Source organism: Mytilus edulis, chromosome 1 (genome assembly GCF_963676685.1).
Source record: "Mytilus edulis chromosome 1, xbMytEdul2.2, whole genome shotgun sequence".
Lineage (NCBI taxonomy): Eukaryota > Metazoa > Mollusca > Bivalvia > Mytilida > Mytilidae > Mytilus > Mytilus edulis.
Window position 1 is genome coordinate 29,784,754 of NC_092344.1, and position 17,662 is coordinate 29,802,415.

The 17,662-nt window shown below is 31.8% G+C and overlaps 1 protein-coding gene across 1 annotated transcript in view; it reads left to right on the forward strand.

Annotated features, from left to right (window-relative positions):
- Positions 1-16,708, forward strand: part of LOC139511427 (probable mitochondrial 2-oxodicarboxylate carrier) — a 20,229-nt gene extending 3,521 nt beyond the window's left edge. The window contains exons 4-8 of the mRNA XM_071298169.1: positions 328-390; positions 5,132-5,204; positions 10,979-11,026; positions 12,141-12,346; positions 14,679-16,708. Of these exons, the coding sequence (XP_071154270.1) occupies positions 328-390; positions 5,132-5,204; positions 10,979-11,026; positions 12,141-12,346; positions 14,679-14,853 (565 nt within the window). The 3' untranslated portion in view covers positions 14,854-16,708. The remainder of the gene's footprint in view (positions 1-327; positions 391-5,131; positions 5,205-10,978; positions 11,027-12,140; positions 12,347-14,678) is intronic.
- The last annotated feature ends 954 nt before the right edge of the window (positions 16,709-17,662 follow it).

Consider the following 17,662-nt stretch of genomic DNA (forward strand, 5'->3'; position numbering starts at 1 on the left):
GGATGTTTTTAAGCTCGGTATTTCAGGATTTCATGTTTTTAAGCCCAGGATTTCAGGATCAGGACCCCTCGGACCCCCACCCCCCATTTAACTTAACATAAAATGTCTATGGTCATTTAAGATGAGATGTGAAATAAAGTATCCACAAAAATAAGGTGATTTACAGTATCATTTCACTTAACTTTTAAAGGTTAAATGATTTAAAAAATACAATTAAGTGAATAGGGATGGAGACTAAATAGCTTTTGGTCATGTCAACAACAATAAAAGTTTTCTGTACATGTTAATCACAAATTGTATAATTTATTGCATTAATTGTATCAACAGGTATACAAGACTTGATTCACCTCTAGGGAGATCTGAAATTCCAGGTACGGGAGCTTTACAGTTGTAAGTAGTGCTAGCATGCTAGTGTAGTAAACATTTATTGGCTTCTACATCACTGATTTAAAGAGTTGTCTCTTAACCCAGGTATACCTTCCCCCAATTATTAAGTTGAGGACGATGTAGAGCTTTATATATGTTCCAGACCATATGAGTATTTGGACCATACGAGTATGGTCATGACCATATGCGTATACTTATATGGTCCCACCATACGCATATGGTCCGACTGTACGCGTATCGTGGGACCATGTGAGTATATACTTGTTTGGTTATTAATGGGCCTGACCATATGAGTATTTGGACCATATAGGTATTTTTATACGACCGCAAACAATTTTTTTGCGTCGTATAATGGTATCATGTCGTTGTCTGACGCATTAAGTTTCTGGGCAAATAACTTTTGTTTTAGTGAATGGATCTCTATAAATACCACTTGGAATTGATTTCGGGGGTTATGGCCCCAATAGTCTAGGAATTAGGGGCCAAAAAGTGGGTTCAAAATAAGCATTTTTGTAGTTTTCAAACAATAACTTGTGTTTAAGTGTATGAATATCTCTGAAATTATACCACAAGTTTCGTTAGTATTGACTTTGGGGGGATTATTGCTCAAAATGTTTTGGAATTAGGGGAAAAAAGGCCAAAAACTGGGAAAAACTAGGTTTTTCTGGTCAATGGACAATTGTGTAAGGAAGGTAATTCAAAAACATTTAACATACAATGTTTGGTATGTTCAGTTTTACCTCCCTTACACTACTTGTAAATTATGTATAAAGAAATGTCAGGTTTTGGACTGATTGCAAAAAAAAAGGGGGGTGGAAGTAGTTTTTTAAAAGCTTGAAGAAGAAATCTTTAATTGCACAATATTGCGAAATAGATTTGTAAGATCTTGACATTTGTTTGGTGTCAGAAACTCATATTATGTCAAAAATTTGATCACAACCCAAATTCAAAGCTGTATCAAGTAACATATTTACCTGAACATATCTGGATGTTGGTATTTAGACGAATCACAACAGGGATTTGTGATAATTTTAAAATTTCCAAGATGGATTTTAATGTAAACAGATACAAAATGATTTGGCTTTTAGTAAATATATATTATGGTAAGTTGATGCAAGCATACGAGGTCATAATGAATCTTATACTGTTATAGACTTATAATGTTTAACCACCATATTTTATCAATGTGTAAACATGTTAATTTTGAGCTATGGAAATCAAGTAAATTGTGCATTTTTCCGAGTAGGTTTTGAAAATTTCAAACAAATGTATTTCACTGTGGGTTAGCATTTATTAGCTGTCACTATTCTATAGATTTAACTGTTTGTCATAATGATAATTTGGAATCATCATTGAAGGTGGCGCACAAATTTGTGAATAATAATTCTTTTAAAGTATTATTTGTTTGCAAGAGTTGCATTCCTTTGTACTATGTTCAATTCCAAAAAAGTCAATGTTGATTGTCTACCTTGAACTGGTCATAATTCAATCTTTACGTCTAGTTATTTTATTGAGCTTTAAATTGCTCTTAAATTTATAAATGTACTAGATCTTAGTATTCTTTATTGGTTTATAAAAAAAAATTATGAATATATATAATTTCATTTATTTGTTTTGTAATGATTAAAATTAATCTATACCAACATAAAGATTTTTTTTTAATCTTTAAAAAGACTATAAATGCTTGCCCCAACTGTTCAGGGTTTGACCTCTGATGTCTTTTAAAGCTGCACCCTGCGGAGCACCTGGTTTTCAAATATATTACAAACATTTAAAAAAAAAAAAACAATAAACTTTATTTAAAACAAACCAATGCAGGTTACATGAAAATGTATTAATTTTATAATTCAAAGGCTAAATAAAAACTTCATATAGATGCCATAGTTAGTTTCCATCGCTAATTGCATTCCTGCATGTAGGCTAAAGATGACATTTACTTCCACACGTTACTATAGTTTTTTTTTGCATTTGCATGTCTTTCTTGTGCACAATCCTTTTCTTGCTTCTTAGCATGTGCATTCCAATGTGTCTACAGTGTTTTAAAGAAGCCTTGGAATCGCAAATATCGTAATATGACTGTTGTGAACCGTTTTCGCAAGTCAACTTGTATAACTATGGTCCTTGATGGTGACTTCTTGTGTAACATATACAAAAGAAGATGTGGTATGATTGCCAATGAGACAGTTCATTATAGAAATTTTTGGAAGTTATTGTCCCAAGTCAACATATTGTCATAAACTTGTAATAAAAAAATGGTAATTACCATCGGTTTAAAATATGTTTGTTATAATTTTGATTAGTGAGTAAATTAACTATGTGAAACTGCTTATTTTTATTCAGTTAAACTTTTTATTATAATATTATAATAAAATGACCTATATATATGATTTCGTCTTTTTAATGAGGTGACGACTAAAACAGTAATACAATGTGAGTCTAAAAGTATACGTGTAACAGAGTGTTAATTACCCAAACCATATGAGTATATACCCATATGGTCATGACCATACGTGTATGGTCCAAATACTCCAAGGCCGTAACTAGGCATCTTATTTTAGTGAGGCAAAATAATTGAGCCGAGCGAAGCGAGGCGATTTTTTTTTTTTTGAGGGTATGAAATGAATGGTGCAAAATCCTGCATTCTAGGCATTTTTAGAGAGTTTGATAATGTTTTGAATTTGGACACTTTTTATCATAAAATTTTCATATTTTAAGACTTTTACTAACACCAAATTTTTAACAACTTTATTTAAATTTATATGTAAGACAATCATTCAAATATCCCTGATTTGAGTCTGTTGCCAGAACATATAACAAACATCGATTCAGAAGAGTTTGCCAAATTTTTCTATGGCCGGTTCAGTCAAATCGTTTCAGAATCATAATTTGGTCTGCTGATATCCTTATCGCGATGAATATGGAGCATGGCAAGACCGCAAAATCTCTCGCCACTCATGCATGCTCTTTTCCAAGTTTACAGTCGTTTCAGGGCAGTCTGTGTTTCTAAAGGTAGCACATTATCATCAACACAATGATCAATGTCTTCTTCCATTCCTTCTCCATCAGCAATTCGGTAGCAGCTTTTGTTTGCAAAAGGGAATTAAGCTTTCCTGTAAGCATCATCATACAGTCGCAGTTACAAAATATTAAACTCGCTTTTATGCTGACAAAGAGTAGACAAGCTAGGGATAGAATGAGATAACATACATGTGATATGATTTTATAGTATATATGATATGGGTACAGGAAAATTGGAATGGAGTTTTTGACGTTTACATGTAGTACCGTAATTTCAAATTATTTCTGGAAATAGTTGGTGGTATTTTAGTTTCAGAATCTATAAATTTAGGGGTTATGGGGTTTGGGGTGTCCGATTCCGAAACCCCGAATATAAAGAAACGAAATTCAGTAGTCCCGAATCAGTAAAGACAAAATACTGTGTTAAAGGTTTTACCATTTCGCAATAATATCAAATTGGAATCTGGGATATTCTTTCAACTTTTAAGGTTAAAGAAACATGGATAAAAACTAATCCATGCATTCATGTTTCATATTATTTATATTTTATTTATCTGTAAAGAGAAAGATTAAAATTTGTGAAATGAATATGCAGATAGGACTGCCCCTTGTGATGCCCAGTACTTGATTTGTCAAAAGTTGATGAAACGGAGAAATGAATACGCAGACAGGACTGTCCCTTCCGAAGACCATGCAGTACTTGATTTGTCAGTCTACTTATCGTTTTTGGATTGTCCTAATGAAGTTATATGCAATACTCAGACTCTGTTTAAAAAAAACTAGTTTACTAGAATTATTCCTTCTTTACCTTCAGTGTCGCATTTCCTTTTTCTGCAAGAGCCTGTTTTTAACTAAAGATCCATGATGATTATCGTTACTAGGTTAATGTAATCGAGAAACATCACCCGCTGAGATGCTGAGTTATATCAAAGAAGAATAGTTTAAAAGGAATGATGACAAGTTATAGCAATCAAGGTTGAGACAGAACAACAAATGACTATTAAATTTATATATATGTATAAAAAAAATAATCAGTGTCGAAATTTTAGTGAGGCAATTGCCTCACTTGCCTCAAGGGTAGTTACGGCCTTGTACTCATATGATCCAGGACATATATACTGTATCTAGATGACTCTCATTATTTCATTTATGATGAAGATGCTGTATCATTGAGTAGTGGTGGACTTCGGGCGTAAAGAGGATGCACATCCCTTTGATTTGAAAATTAAATTTCATTTTCATGCCCCGCCTAGGGTCATTATTTTTTTTTGGTCTGTGCCTTCTTTTGTTCATTTGTCCGTCTGTCCTGCTTTAGGTTTACGTTTTTGGTCAAAGTAGTTTTTGATCAAGTTAATTCCAATCAACATGAAACTTAGTATTCTTGTTCCCTATAATGTGATCTTTCTGATTTTAATGCCAAATTAGAGTTTTGACCCTAATTTCACAGTCACTTCACAGTCCAATGAACATAGAAATTGATAGTGCAAGTGGCAACAGTGTACTATGGACACATTCTTGTTTGGCTTAAAATCATAAAAAAAATATTTTGCTTTGCTACTCATGCTTGTATTTTTACCATTTTTGACAATTACAGTCCCTTTGATTGAACACTGGCTCTTCTCATGTTGATGTGTACCCTGCAAATATCCTTGACATATTACAGAAAACTGACAAACACCTATGTAATCATTTCTCCACATGTGTCTAAAAAAAAAATATTTTGTAGGAGAGTTATAGGTGCTGGTGTAATTGCCTCAACAACAAGAGCTATAATTGAAACTCCTTTAGAATTTGCTAAGGTAAGGCATGTTGTCACATTATAATGGAATACCAGTTACAGTAAATGATGAGGCATTATGAGACAAATAAGTCTTAGCATTGATGTTCATATAGCAGTTTATGGACTTCCATATATTCATTGGGAAATGATTCAAACTCATAGAACCTGCCTGCATTTATTTAAAAGTGGGTACCAATTTTCGTGGATTAGGGAAAACTAACATGTTTGTGGATATTTAAGTCTCCCAAACAAAGTTTGGAGACTTATTGTTTTTGCTCAGTTCTTATTATTTTTATTATGTCACCCAATCGACAATGTTGGGTGACATATTGCTTTTCCTCTGTTTCTTTACTATTATTATTATTCTTCCAATGATTTTGTCCGGCAGTTTTCTTGGAGACAATGGAACCAATCTTATTGATAGTTCACTATAAGGAGGAACACAAAATTTCGGGTTGCAGTAGGGTCTAAGACCATAAAAAATGGCTGCTGTTACCATGGAAACGGAACAATTGTGAAAAATTCCAGTTTTTGGTTTTGGTGAATAATTTGGAGATGCTTAAACTCAGAATCATCATATTTTAATTCAATGTAGAAGCCAGCCATATACTGGTTTTGGATCATTTTGACAATCATTGGAACCACTATGTTGCCATGGAAACTACCCCAAAAATATCAAAATGCTCCAAATTTTTTGAAACTTCATAGTAACGATGAGCAACATTGGTAGATGTGGAATTTGGCGTTGGAATTTCGAAAATGTTTGCTGTTACCATGGAAACAATGCAAAAAGGTCAAAATGCTCTAAAAACTTCAGGGTTTGGTGAATAATTTTAGTATGCTTGAACATAAAATCATCAAATTTTTATACAAAATAGTTGTCCACTATATACAGGTTTTTAATGATTTTGACAATCATTGGAACTACTGTTACCATGGATACAGGATCAAATATTCAAAAATTTCAAAATGCTCCAAAATTGATGAAACTTAAGGTGGCTCGGGCCTATTCGAAGTTTTTATCAGAAGTGCCGTATTTTTGGTTATTTTATTCTTTAAACAAAATGAATCAAATTGGTCGAAAAAAAATAGGGGGTCACGGACCATTTTAGCTCAAAATTTTACTTTTAAACAGGTATGTAAAAGGGGCCATTTTTCAATGAAATGATAGGGAAAATAGAGGTGTTGACATATTTTTATCGGAATTACAAAAAAACGTTCTATGACAATTGGTCCAAAACTGTAATATGGAAAGCTGGAATATAGCTTCAAAGAATGAGCCAATAAAAAACATAGGTCACCGATAAGGAAAAAAAAATATTTTGCCTTAAAACCCAAATTTTGGCGGGAAAATGGTGAAAATGGTTGAAATGTCATTTTGACCCTTTAACAAATACGGATAATAACGAAAATATTCTATAAGTCACATAACAACAATGATTTAACATTTCTAATCAATCAAAATATTTAGAAAAATTATGTCAAATTTACGACAAATACTTTTGTAATTCATGCGTGAAATTATGCGCAGTCGAATAGTCCCGAGCCACCTTAATATGATTGTTGACTGGCAAGTCTGGATGAGACTTTTTACTTTGGAATTTCCAAAATGGCCACCGTTGCCATGGAAACTGCAAAAAAGTCAAAATTCTAAAAATGCTTTGAACTTAATGAAACTTGATATTATTGTTAACTGGCAAGTAAAGACGAGACTTTTGACTTTGAAATTTTTCAAAATGGCTGCCGTTGCCATGGAAACAGCAGAAATGTGAAATTTTATAAAATGCTCTAATGTACTGAAAATTTACAGAAAGATGTATTGCCAAGCATATATGTGCATTCACTGTTCAACAATTTTGAAATGGCTGCCGCTTAGTGGCAATGGGGGGAAGGGTGACATCCGCTATTGCTTGCAATGGCAATTCTAGTTATTCTTCCGCTTCCTCTTCTTCCTCTTCCGCCACTTTAAAAAATGAACTTGTCCGCAGCGTTTCTCCAAAACCACTTGTCAGATTGACTTAGGATTTCATAATATGGTAGACTAATATGTCTAGGTGAGCCATCAATCTTTCGTTTGTGCATTGGGGTCTATTAAGGGGTATTTTGGGGGGTAGAAAGGAGGAAGGGGTTTACTATAGAACCCTATGGGATTTTATTTTCTAAAATTTTCAAATGAATATAACTTGAAAACTGTAAGTGATAGATACATGCAGTCTTCAGAAATGATTACAGGACAATAGAACAAATCACATGATATATAGGGGGAGTCCCTGGGGGATCATCCCCACCCCCTTCAATTTGAGAATATGCTTTTATCTTGTAAACAGTCCAGATCCCCACCCCTAAACCATATATATTCTTGAATGGAACGATAAAACAAATCAAATGAAATTAAAGGGAGGTCCCCGGGGGTCATCCCCACCCCGTTCAATATGAGAATGTGCTATTATCTTGTAAACGGTCCAGATCCCCACCCCTAAACCATATATATTCTTGTAGGGGACAATAAACCAAATGAAATGAAATTAAAGGGAAGTCCCTAGGGGGTCACCCAACCCCTCTTGTTTGAAAACTTGTAAACAGTCCAGATCCCCACCCCTAAACCATATATATTCCTGTAGGGGACAATAAAACAAATGAAATGAAATTAATGGGAAGTCCCTAGGGGGTCACCCTGATCCCTCTTGTTTGAAAACTTGTAAACGGTCAATATCCCCACCCCTAAACCATATCAGACATGGGGTCAATTACATTTGAAAGTAATTAATTACATTCAATTACAATTACAAAATCTTCAATTAAATTACACATTACATTTGACTTTTTTTACCAATGTAATTAATTACATTCCAATTACTTGGCAAATGTAATTAATTACTTCAATTACATTTGAAAGGAAATTTAAGATAAAACATTGAAAACATGCATTTATTCTATGATATGTACATAAGTATTATACATTGCTCTATAGTTATAACAATTAGACAGTGTTCAACTAGTATATACATTTTTGTATTGTGTCATATAACTTATTTAAGCATTTTCCCATTACATTTGACCATCATCAGCTTTTCAAATGTTCCATCAGCCAGTCTGCACCTTTCCGGCCTAAATGTTTTTCCAGCAGTGCTAAATAAGCGTTCAACTGGTGCAGATGTGGCTGGAATAGCTAAATATTGCACTGCTAACTTAGCTAGACGTGGTAAACGTTGACAGTTACTATGCCAATACAAAAGAGGGTCTTTTGACATATCAATACAATTATCTGACAAGTAATCATCCATTTCTGAACTTACAGAAATCCCTGAAGGGTTTCTTTTTCTTTCCACTGATGGGGCTGGCATGAAACTGAAAAGATCATCATTTTTTGCTCGCTTACATGGGGGAGAATTTTGATCACAAGGGGGCTCAGATGATGTAGGGACTTGACTAAGTTTGTCCTTAACAACAGCTAAACACTGATCAGCTATGAACATTATAAGAGCATTTGTCATTTCTAACTGTTTTGGATCAGACGGTGAATATTTTACACTTTTTTTTATGCATTGTGTCAATGTTGGTTGAATTTCTTTATTCTCAGAATGCAGAATGTACAAATCTCTGTGTTTTCTCTGAAAATTACAAAAGGCCTTATTTAATATCTTGAAAATATTAAATTGTTTTAATTTACCTATTGAAATTTTACATTTATTTAAATTTATTTGATTGTAAATGATACAAAAAAAGAGCACTATTTTTTATTTTTTGAAATGATTTTCATTTTTATCCCAGCTTATTCAAATTATTTATCTTAAATAAGTGATTTAGAAATCTGACTTCTTAAAACAAAAATAAACTTTAGTTTTAATCACAACTAATTAATTTAATAAACAAAATATTTTCCAAATTTAAATGTAAGCTATTAGAGGATATAAGATAAATGAAATCTGATTAGAAATGAAAAAGAAGCATTATGAATTTATTAATTTTTAAAATTCTTATATAGTATTACCTTCATATGTGTAACAAAGTTGGATGTAACTTTATAACTTCCACTAATGAGGGTGCCACAATGCATACATTTTCCTTTGAAAGTATTTCCATTTTGGAAGTCATCAGGAACAGTAAAATGTTCCAGTACACTCTTGGAGCTCATTTTTAAATCTGATAAAATGTTTTCTTTCAACATTCATATATATAGTGAACAAATTTTGCAAGTGAGATTTTGTCATATGCATTATCCCTTCAAGAATTTAAACATGTACCTATAGGCCCTAGGGGTATATTTATCTCTCTCTAATTAGCCTTATATCTGTTTAACATAACTGTTATAAAAACAGTCATTATATAGTTTGTAATAAAACAAATAGCCAGAGGTTATATTTATTGGTTATTTAAGTCCTTGAATAAAGTTAATTATGTTAAATCAATGTCTTAAAATATCTATCTAAATCTACTAATTAAGGTCAAGACAGTGACTTCCTAGTGGTTTCTTTTAAAATTATGGCATGTGTCTACATTTTTTTTATCATTCAATACAAAATGAAGAATCTACCATGGTTGTGTTAATACAGAAAGTATACTGTGAAGGCTTTTCTTTGTCAGCTTACAACATTTGTTAAGATTATTGCTTTTAATAATTTTTTGAGAAAACACAAGATTTAATCTTTTGATCCAAAATTTCAAATGTAATTGACTTGTAATTGAAAAGTAATTGTCAATTACAGGCAATTTTGGCTATGTAATTAATTACATTCAATTACATGTAATTGAAAAAATGCTCAATTACACATTACATTCAATTACATGATAAATTGTAATTAATTACAGTCAATTACAATTACATATTTCAATTACCCCATGTCTGAACCATATATATTCTTGTATGGGACAATAAAACAAATCACATTAAATTAAATGAAAGTTTCTGGGGGTCGCCCCCACCCCGTTCAATTTGAGAATGTACTATTATCTTGTAAACAGTCAAGATCCCCACCCCTAAACCATATATATTCTTGTAGGGGACAATAAAACAAATAAAGTGAAATAAAAGGGAAGTTCAGAGGGGGTCACCCCACCCCTTCGTGTTTGAAAACTTGTAAACGGTCAACATCCCCACCCCTAAACCATATATATTCTTGTAGGGGGACAATAAAACAAATGAAATGAAATAAAAGGGAATTCTAGGGGAGTCACTCCACCCCCTCTTGTTTGAAAACTTGTAAACGGTCAACATCCCCACCCGTAAATCATATATATTCTCGTAGGGGACAATAAAACAACTTAAATGAAATGTTGGTCAAGTCCTTTGGGGTCACCACCACCCCCTCCTGTTTGAAAACTTGTAAATGGTGGAGATCCCTACTCGTAAGGCATATATATTCTTGTATGGGACAAAAAATCAAATCAAATGAACATGGGACCATATGAATGGGGAGTTCTTGGAGCTTTGTTTGGGAGACTTAGTAACAGCATCCTGTGTGTACAATTACTTCTTGTTTATTTTATGGTTTTGCCAAAGTCTGCATACAACCCTATAGAAAATTTGTTATGCATTGAAAATTTTATTTCATGGTTCACCTATACCTACGAAATACACGAAAATTGGTATCCAACGAATATAATAATGAATCCACAGTATATATATAGAATAATGTTTTGGCTATTTTTTTAGGGTTCTAATTGTTTTATATCTCAAGTATTTATTCATTATTCACCTTCAGATGTTTTGTTTTGAGGGGTTATAATGATGGTAAGTCCAGAGAAACATGTCTGATGCACCAAATTTTGAAGTTAAATTCTTCTATTTTAAAGGTGAGAAGACAAACACAGCAGACCTGGCATTTCAAGGATGTTTACACGGTAAGCACAATCTTATGCTGTTGTATAATTATAAATTATTGTTGGTTATCTCAACGAGATTGATTTTCTTGCTTGAGCCAGCACGGTGAAATTGAGAAAATTAATCGAGTTGAGATGACCAATGATAATCTGTTAATCGCTGTTTTTACCAATGGCGACGTTGTTATATTCATTGACAACCGCATGTGTGCACTTAGTTTCGAGCCATAATATTTCATATCACTCTACTGGGCTGGAAATGGAAATTATCAGTCAATAAGATCAATGGGAAATTTTGTTAAATCGCGATAAAAAGATTTTCCATGTAAGTTCACACTACAAAATTGCTTGATCACAAATTATGGTAATTTTAACTTCATGCATATAGGTTGTAAGGACTCATTCATGGAACATCATGAAGTAAAATAAGTTAAATATTATACAGTTTACCTTTATCTCATAAGTAAGGTATAACACCAGACAGACATACAAATTAAAAAAAATCAAATGTAAATAAACTCCTACCAAGGTGAGATGATTTGATATGATAACATCTTCTGCTATGCAAGAGTAGTCTGTCACAATATTCCAAGATAAGCCATACACGTGACAATGATAAAAGTAAACGCCATGAAGTCAAAACAGGTAATTATTTCAGATTAACAAATCCTTTATTTTGAACAAGCTTGGTGTGAATTTGTAAAGACCCAGCATCTATTGAATGAAAGGTGTTTATTTTCATAGAAATTGTGGAATATATGTGAACTACAAAAATTCCAGCAAAAGCATCTACAGCTTTGAATGATAAAAATTGATAAAAACACTTAAGTACCATGTTTCTACAAAAAGAAATATAGTAGGTTGATTAATGATCATTTTGATTATAATCAATTATTAAAATTAATTAAATTGCATATATATTCTAGTTTAGAATACCATATATATTAATATTTAGAATTTTAAACATACTGTATATGCAGGTTGTATCTTATTTTATTTTCCACAGGATATTAAGCAACCAATCATTTTCCCATAGTCTAGTCAACATGTAAATGTGTTTTATAAGGACATAAACATGTAATTGAGATTGTTGAACTTTATGAACCTTGTTTGAAAGATGAAATAAAATTTTCAGGGTTTTGGAGTTACTTGGGTTAGAACTATTGGACTAATGACAACCTACTTCATACTTGTTGATTCCGGCAGACGACACTTTCCTGAACAGTTTAAGAAACCTTTGATTGGACCATTTCTAACAAGTGGCATAGCTGCCACGCTAGCTTGGTGGATTGTGTGGCCTTTAGAATACATGAAGTGTCAAATACAAAGTAATTATGGAGAGTAAGTATTTGAATAAGGTTACCATAGAAACAGATATCTGCTGCCATCAGAGAAAACAAAATATCAGGCCAACTAAAAAAGAAATAACATCCAGTTCCAACAATCTTGTTTGGTTAAAGTACCTTCACAGACATTCCAAGGTGAATCAGACTGAATATTTTAATATTATTTTGTTATCTATCAGTCACAAATCTTTCTAAAGACAATTATAAGGTAGAAGTGTAATACATTTAATGAATGGCTATTATTTATTTTGAATTCACTGAAAATAAAATTAATTTTTGACTCTTCACATTGAATAATCTGCGATTGCCATTCATTATAAATAATTTCTATCAAAAATAAGGCTAAAAGAACTGTTTATATTATTTATATTAACAATAACAACGTACACACATGTTGGCGTGTGAAAATATAACGTCATAGTGGGCATGACGCAATAAAAATTGATAACATTGAAGTAAAAGTAATACTTTTAACCAATCAGAAGACAGTAAATACACCAAATTTATTTGTTATAAATTGATTTAGAGAAAAATTTTCTCAGACCATTGATTCATTGTCAAGCCTGCAGCATTTATGGGGTGAAAGCGAGAAATAGCGATGATCCTAGATTCTGTTGGTGGTGGCTTCAACACTTAGATTAAGTTTGTGGTTAGGCCAAAAAAAATATATATGTCTGTTTAAGGTTACATGCTTTAAAAAAAATAGGGTAGCTAGGTCGGTATTTTCATTTTATTTTTTGTGACTTGATTTTGGGTGTGCAGTTTCGTCTTGTCGTGGTCCGAGTTGGTCACAGGCGGAGTTTACCCGTAATTTCAATGATTGGATTATTTCTTTTGTTATTGATTGGAAAAAAATGGCGGCAAAATGTTTATTTCATCACTGGAGTCGCAAATTTCCTTAAAACAGCTATCATATTCATGATTATGAACATTGGAATGTATCTGGCAACACTATCTTCACTTTTAACACAAGTTCAGTTTATTTTTCACTTTAGGACAGAAATAAAATGGCTTATGGTCGGCGCTCAAAATAGGGTCGGTCGGGTAACCGTAAACAGACATATATTTTTTTTTGGCCTTATAGTTTTTTATGCCCCACCTACGATAGTAGAGGGGCATTATGTTTTCTGGTCTGTGCGTCCGTTCGTCCGTCCGTCCGTTCGTTCGTTCGTCCGTTCGTCCGTCTGTCCCGCTTCAGGTTAAAGTTTTTGGTCGAGGTAGTTTTTGATGAAGTTGAAGTTCAATCGACTTCAAACTTGGTACACATGTTCCCTATGATATGATCTTTCTAATTTTAATGCCAAATTAGAGGTTTTACCCCAATTTCACGGTCCACTGAACATAGAAAATGATAGTGCGAGTGGGGCATTAGTGTACTGAGGACACATTCTTGTTTGACAATGACTTTGTCTAACCTTCATGGAATTTTAGGAAATTTGGAAAGAAGGTTGTTTATGAACAAAAGCCAGTATCTAATATAGAGCTAAATTTTGAAAATAATTATTTTTCATTTATCTGTGTTTATTTTAAACTGATAAATGGGTTACTTTTATATTTACGGTTAAAATTCATTATAAGTTTGAGGTTAAAGTTATACAGTCATAAATGAGTTGTCAAACCTTCAATGATTGTTAGGAAACTTGAACAGAAGCTGATCTTCAAAACCAAGAAAAACTTCCAAGAGGAATTCTGTATTTAACTGATAAATGGACTCACTTTTAGGGTCAGAATTACACTTATATTCTGACAGCAGCAATTGCAGGCGAGACACAGGGTTCTATGAAACCCCTTACCAAGTTTTTGTTTTTACATTCAGCAACAAAAAACACACTTAAGTAATGATTTGAGTGTACTTACAAGCACTGACAACTAGTTCAAAGACAAAAACAACTAATAAAAAAAATAATGTATCTAAGACTAAAAGACATGTGAATGTAACTTTTGTTAGCAAAACAAAGTATTCCTATGCAAAGGGAATTAACTTTAATTGTTCTGTTTTAGCCATCATGCAAAGCTTTTCGTACTTGTTCAATTATCTCCATAGAAAGCTTCAAATTTGAGTTGCAACAGATATTTTACAATGCATTATTTATGTTTTTAAATGCTGCATTATGTACAAATTGTCAAGGTTAATTTCCAGTTTACTTACTTAAATACAACACAAACTTGAGCAAAAAAGGGAAGTAACTCTTCTCACTTTGAAAGAAGTATTTATCATGTGTGTCCAGTTTTTTGACACAGGATATTTAGCAACCAAAGATCTTGGAAATGTTGAGTCGTCTGATAGAGAAAGTTGGAAGTATTATATTTTTGTATTTGGATTCCAGGAAAGTGTCAGTTATACAAAAGATGAAGATAGTTATAAAAGAGAGAGGTGGATTCTTTGGACTGTATAGAGGTATTATGCCTGGCACAATCAGAAGTTTCTTAGCCAATGGAACGAGTATGGTGGTCATGCAGTTTGCTCAAAGGAAAGTGACAGAATTAGGGTTAAGGGATTAAAGATTTAAAATTATTCTTCAAGGTAGAAATGGACAAGGTGACAGTCAATTTGTTTTGTCAAATATGCATTAAAAGCTGAAAAGTTCATTATGGTTTGAAATTGTTTTAATACTATGGACAGATAGTATCTTCAAAATTAAACCTGCAACAATACTTTTTTTAAACAAAAAATCCACAAAATTGATTAATTGGACAAAAGCTATGAAGTTTTAGTCTACAGGAATTTAAAGTTTAAATAATATAGGAAATAAAACCTGTCTTAGCTGAAACAAATGAAGATTAAAAGTGTTGGTTAGTGGTTAGTTTGTGTAGTTGACAATACCATATGGTTAAACATTTTATAGCAATTCAAGGGAGATAAAAAAAAAAATGCTTTTTGATAGAAACTATCTTTGGCATTAGTTTGGGTGAAAGATATATGAATGACACCCTGTTCATTTCCTTGACAGAATAGTTATATAGAAGTTATTTCAAGTCTTTCAATTTTTATTTTACGATAAACTCAGGATGCTGTTGTATTAAATATTTATTGTATATACAGATACAGATTTTATTGTGAACTAATTAAAAGGCAGCTATATTGTGATATTATACTCAAGAACAGCTATGTCAATTTATTTTAAGCTTAATATGCTTGTGCAGGTGTAATGAAACTGTAGACATTTCCCTTCTTATTTTAATTAAAATCATTTCAAATTGGATATATTTTATATTTATATCTTTTTACTTGTAATGGTTACCTTTTCATATAGATGATGACAGCAAAATATTTAGCAATGTGAGAATCAATTACTGTTAATTCTGAAATTTCTGTAAATTCAGAAATTTCTGTATGTTATCATTGGGATAATTAAATGATTGACAAAAATATGTTATAAGGGAACAACCGTTTAAACTCATGAGGGGAGGTTTGGGTTATGTTTTTTTTCTTCAAAAAAAGTGAGAAAAAAATTATTTTCTGAATCAAGATTTTCCCCATACCTCAAAGTGTTAAATTTTGAAAAAAAACTTTATACAAATAATGCTAGTAACAAGTTTAAAATATATAGTATTTATTTTTGAGAAACCTATCCCATATCCATTTTTGCAATACTAAAAACATTGTAAGACCTTGTAAAACATTCTGAATTTAAAGTACCTTAATAATGTCATTTCAATAAGGTAGTTCATATGTGTTGTATTCTAGTCGTCTGTTGTAGTTAAAAAGAGTCCAGTATTGTCTATATTTCATATTTCAAAATCTAAAGAAACTGCACCACTTATCAATCTCAAGCTTTAAATTCTCTTTAAGTGTATTTATTTGTTTCTAAGAATCCTGTTTTTAGCTTACCTAGCTCAAAGAGCCAATGTCACTTGTGAGTTTTGCCATCACTTGGTGTCTGTCATCAATCATTGTCATCTCCTTTGAAACTTTGCTACAATCATCATTGGGATATCAACATAAAAATACATTATTTGTCTATAATCTTGAAAAACAGCTATAGATAGATAAAATGTTAAAAATTATGATATCTACCTAATGTCTTTGGCATCAAAACTGTTGGACAACTTCTTATATGAGTTATTGGCCTTGAATGATAAATTTTCTATTTTTTTTTTGCATTTTTCTATTTTCTTGAAAACTATAATAGAAAAAAAGAAACTTTGGAAAAGAAAAATGACCAGCAGAATAAGATCTACAAATATATCAACAGGACTGAAATTGTCAGTTAACTTTAAAGGGTTAATCCCCAGAAATGATGATTTTTACTTTTAAAAAAAAAAGAAAAAAAGGGGGCATTGTTGAAGAAGCAGGTCAGCAACACAGGCTCTTTATAGCCTCAAGTTTTAATGGGGGCTAGTTAAAAGAAGATCAGAAGAATGAGAAACTTGAGATTTTTAAAGTAAATTTTTACTCAAAGAATATTGTGTAATTTTCCAAACATTACTAAAATCTACCATCATCTTGTGCTTTGTTTTGTAAAAATGCATTTATATGTAGTGTTTTCCCTGTTGATTTATACACTGTTAACTAGTATGTGAGCTTTTTGGCAATATTTTATACATTTCACATGTATCATGTGATTTTAACAATATATAATAATAAATGGTGCATACTTATGGCATTTAATGTTTTATAAGTCAGGAGAATATTGTTATACTGTTTTATGTCTGTTATAGTGTAATTTCACTTTAAAATGAAGTGATACTCCCAGAAATGTTTTTTTATATAATCAAACCTTTTGGATAACAATTTTAGATATTTTGTACATCAAAAGTGAAAGGAGTTTTTTCATCTATATATCTTTATTGGTGCAAAAGAAAATATATTTTTGGCGGTGATGTTTATTTTATTGTCCAAATGATATGCTGATTGCCTAAAATGCAAAATGCCCACTTAAAGTCATTCATGTAATGTATTTCCAATTAATGTGCCTCTAGCAAGACTATTGATTCAGTGTATGTAAAGTGCGGATCCTAAAATATCATTTTTACTGTATATGCCATAAATGTCTAATGTAGAATGATAAATAAACAGACAAACTTTTTTTAATTTTTGAAGAAAATGAAGAAAAATAGTTAAAATGTATATGTTCAGAAATACATAATACTAATAAAACAAAGTAAGAGATGCGAGCGGGATTTATCGGGCCTAAAGCCATCCAAATGTGAAATATATACCAAAATAGGTGAATTTTTAGGACATTTCACGAACAGATCGTGCAGGTGCTTTATAACTAACAGGTGAGATGTTGTTGCAGTAAAAAATATTCATTTTAATACAATTATTAAAGTTGTATTACGTAGAATATGTTTTGTCATTCAGTTT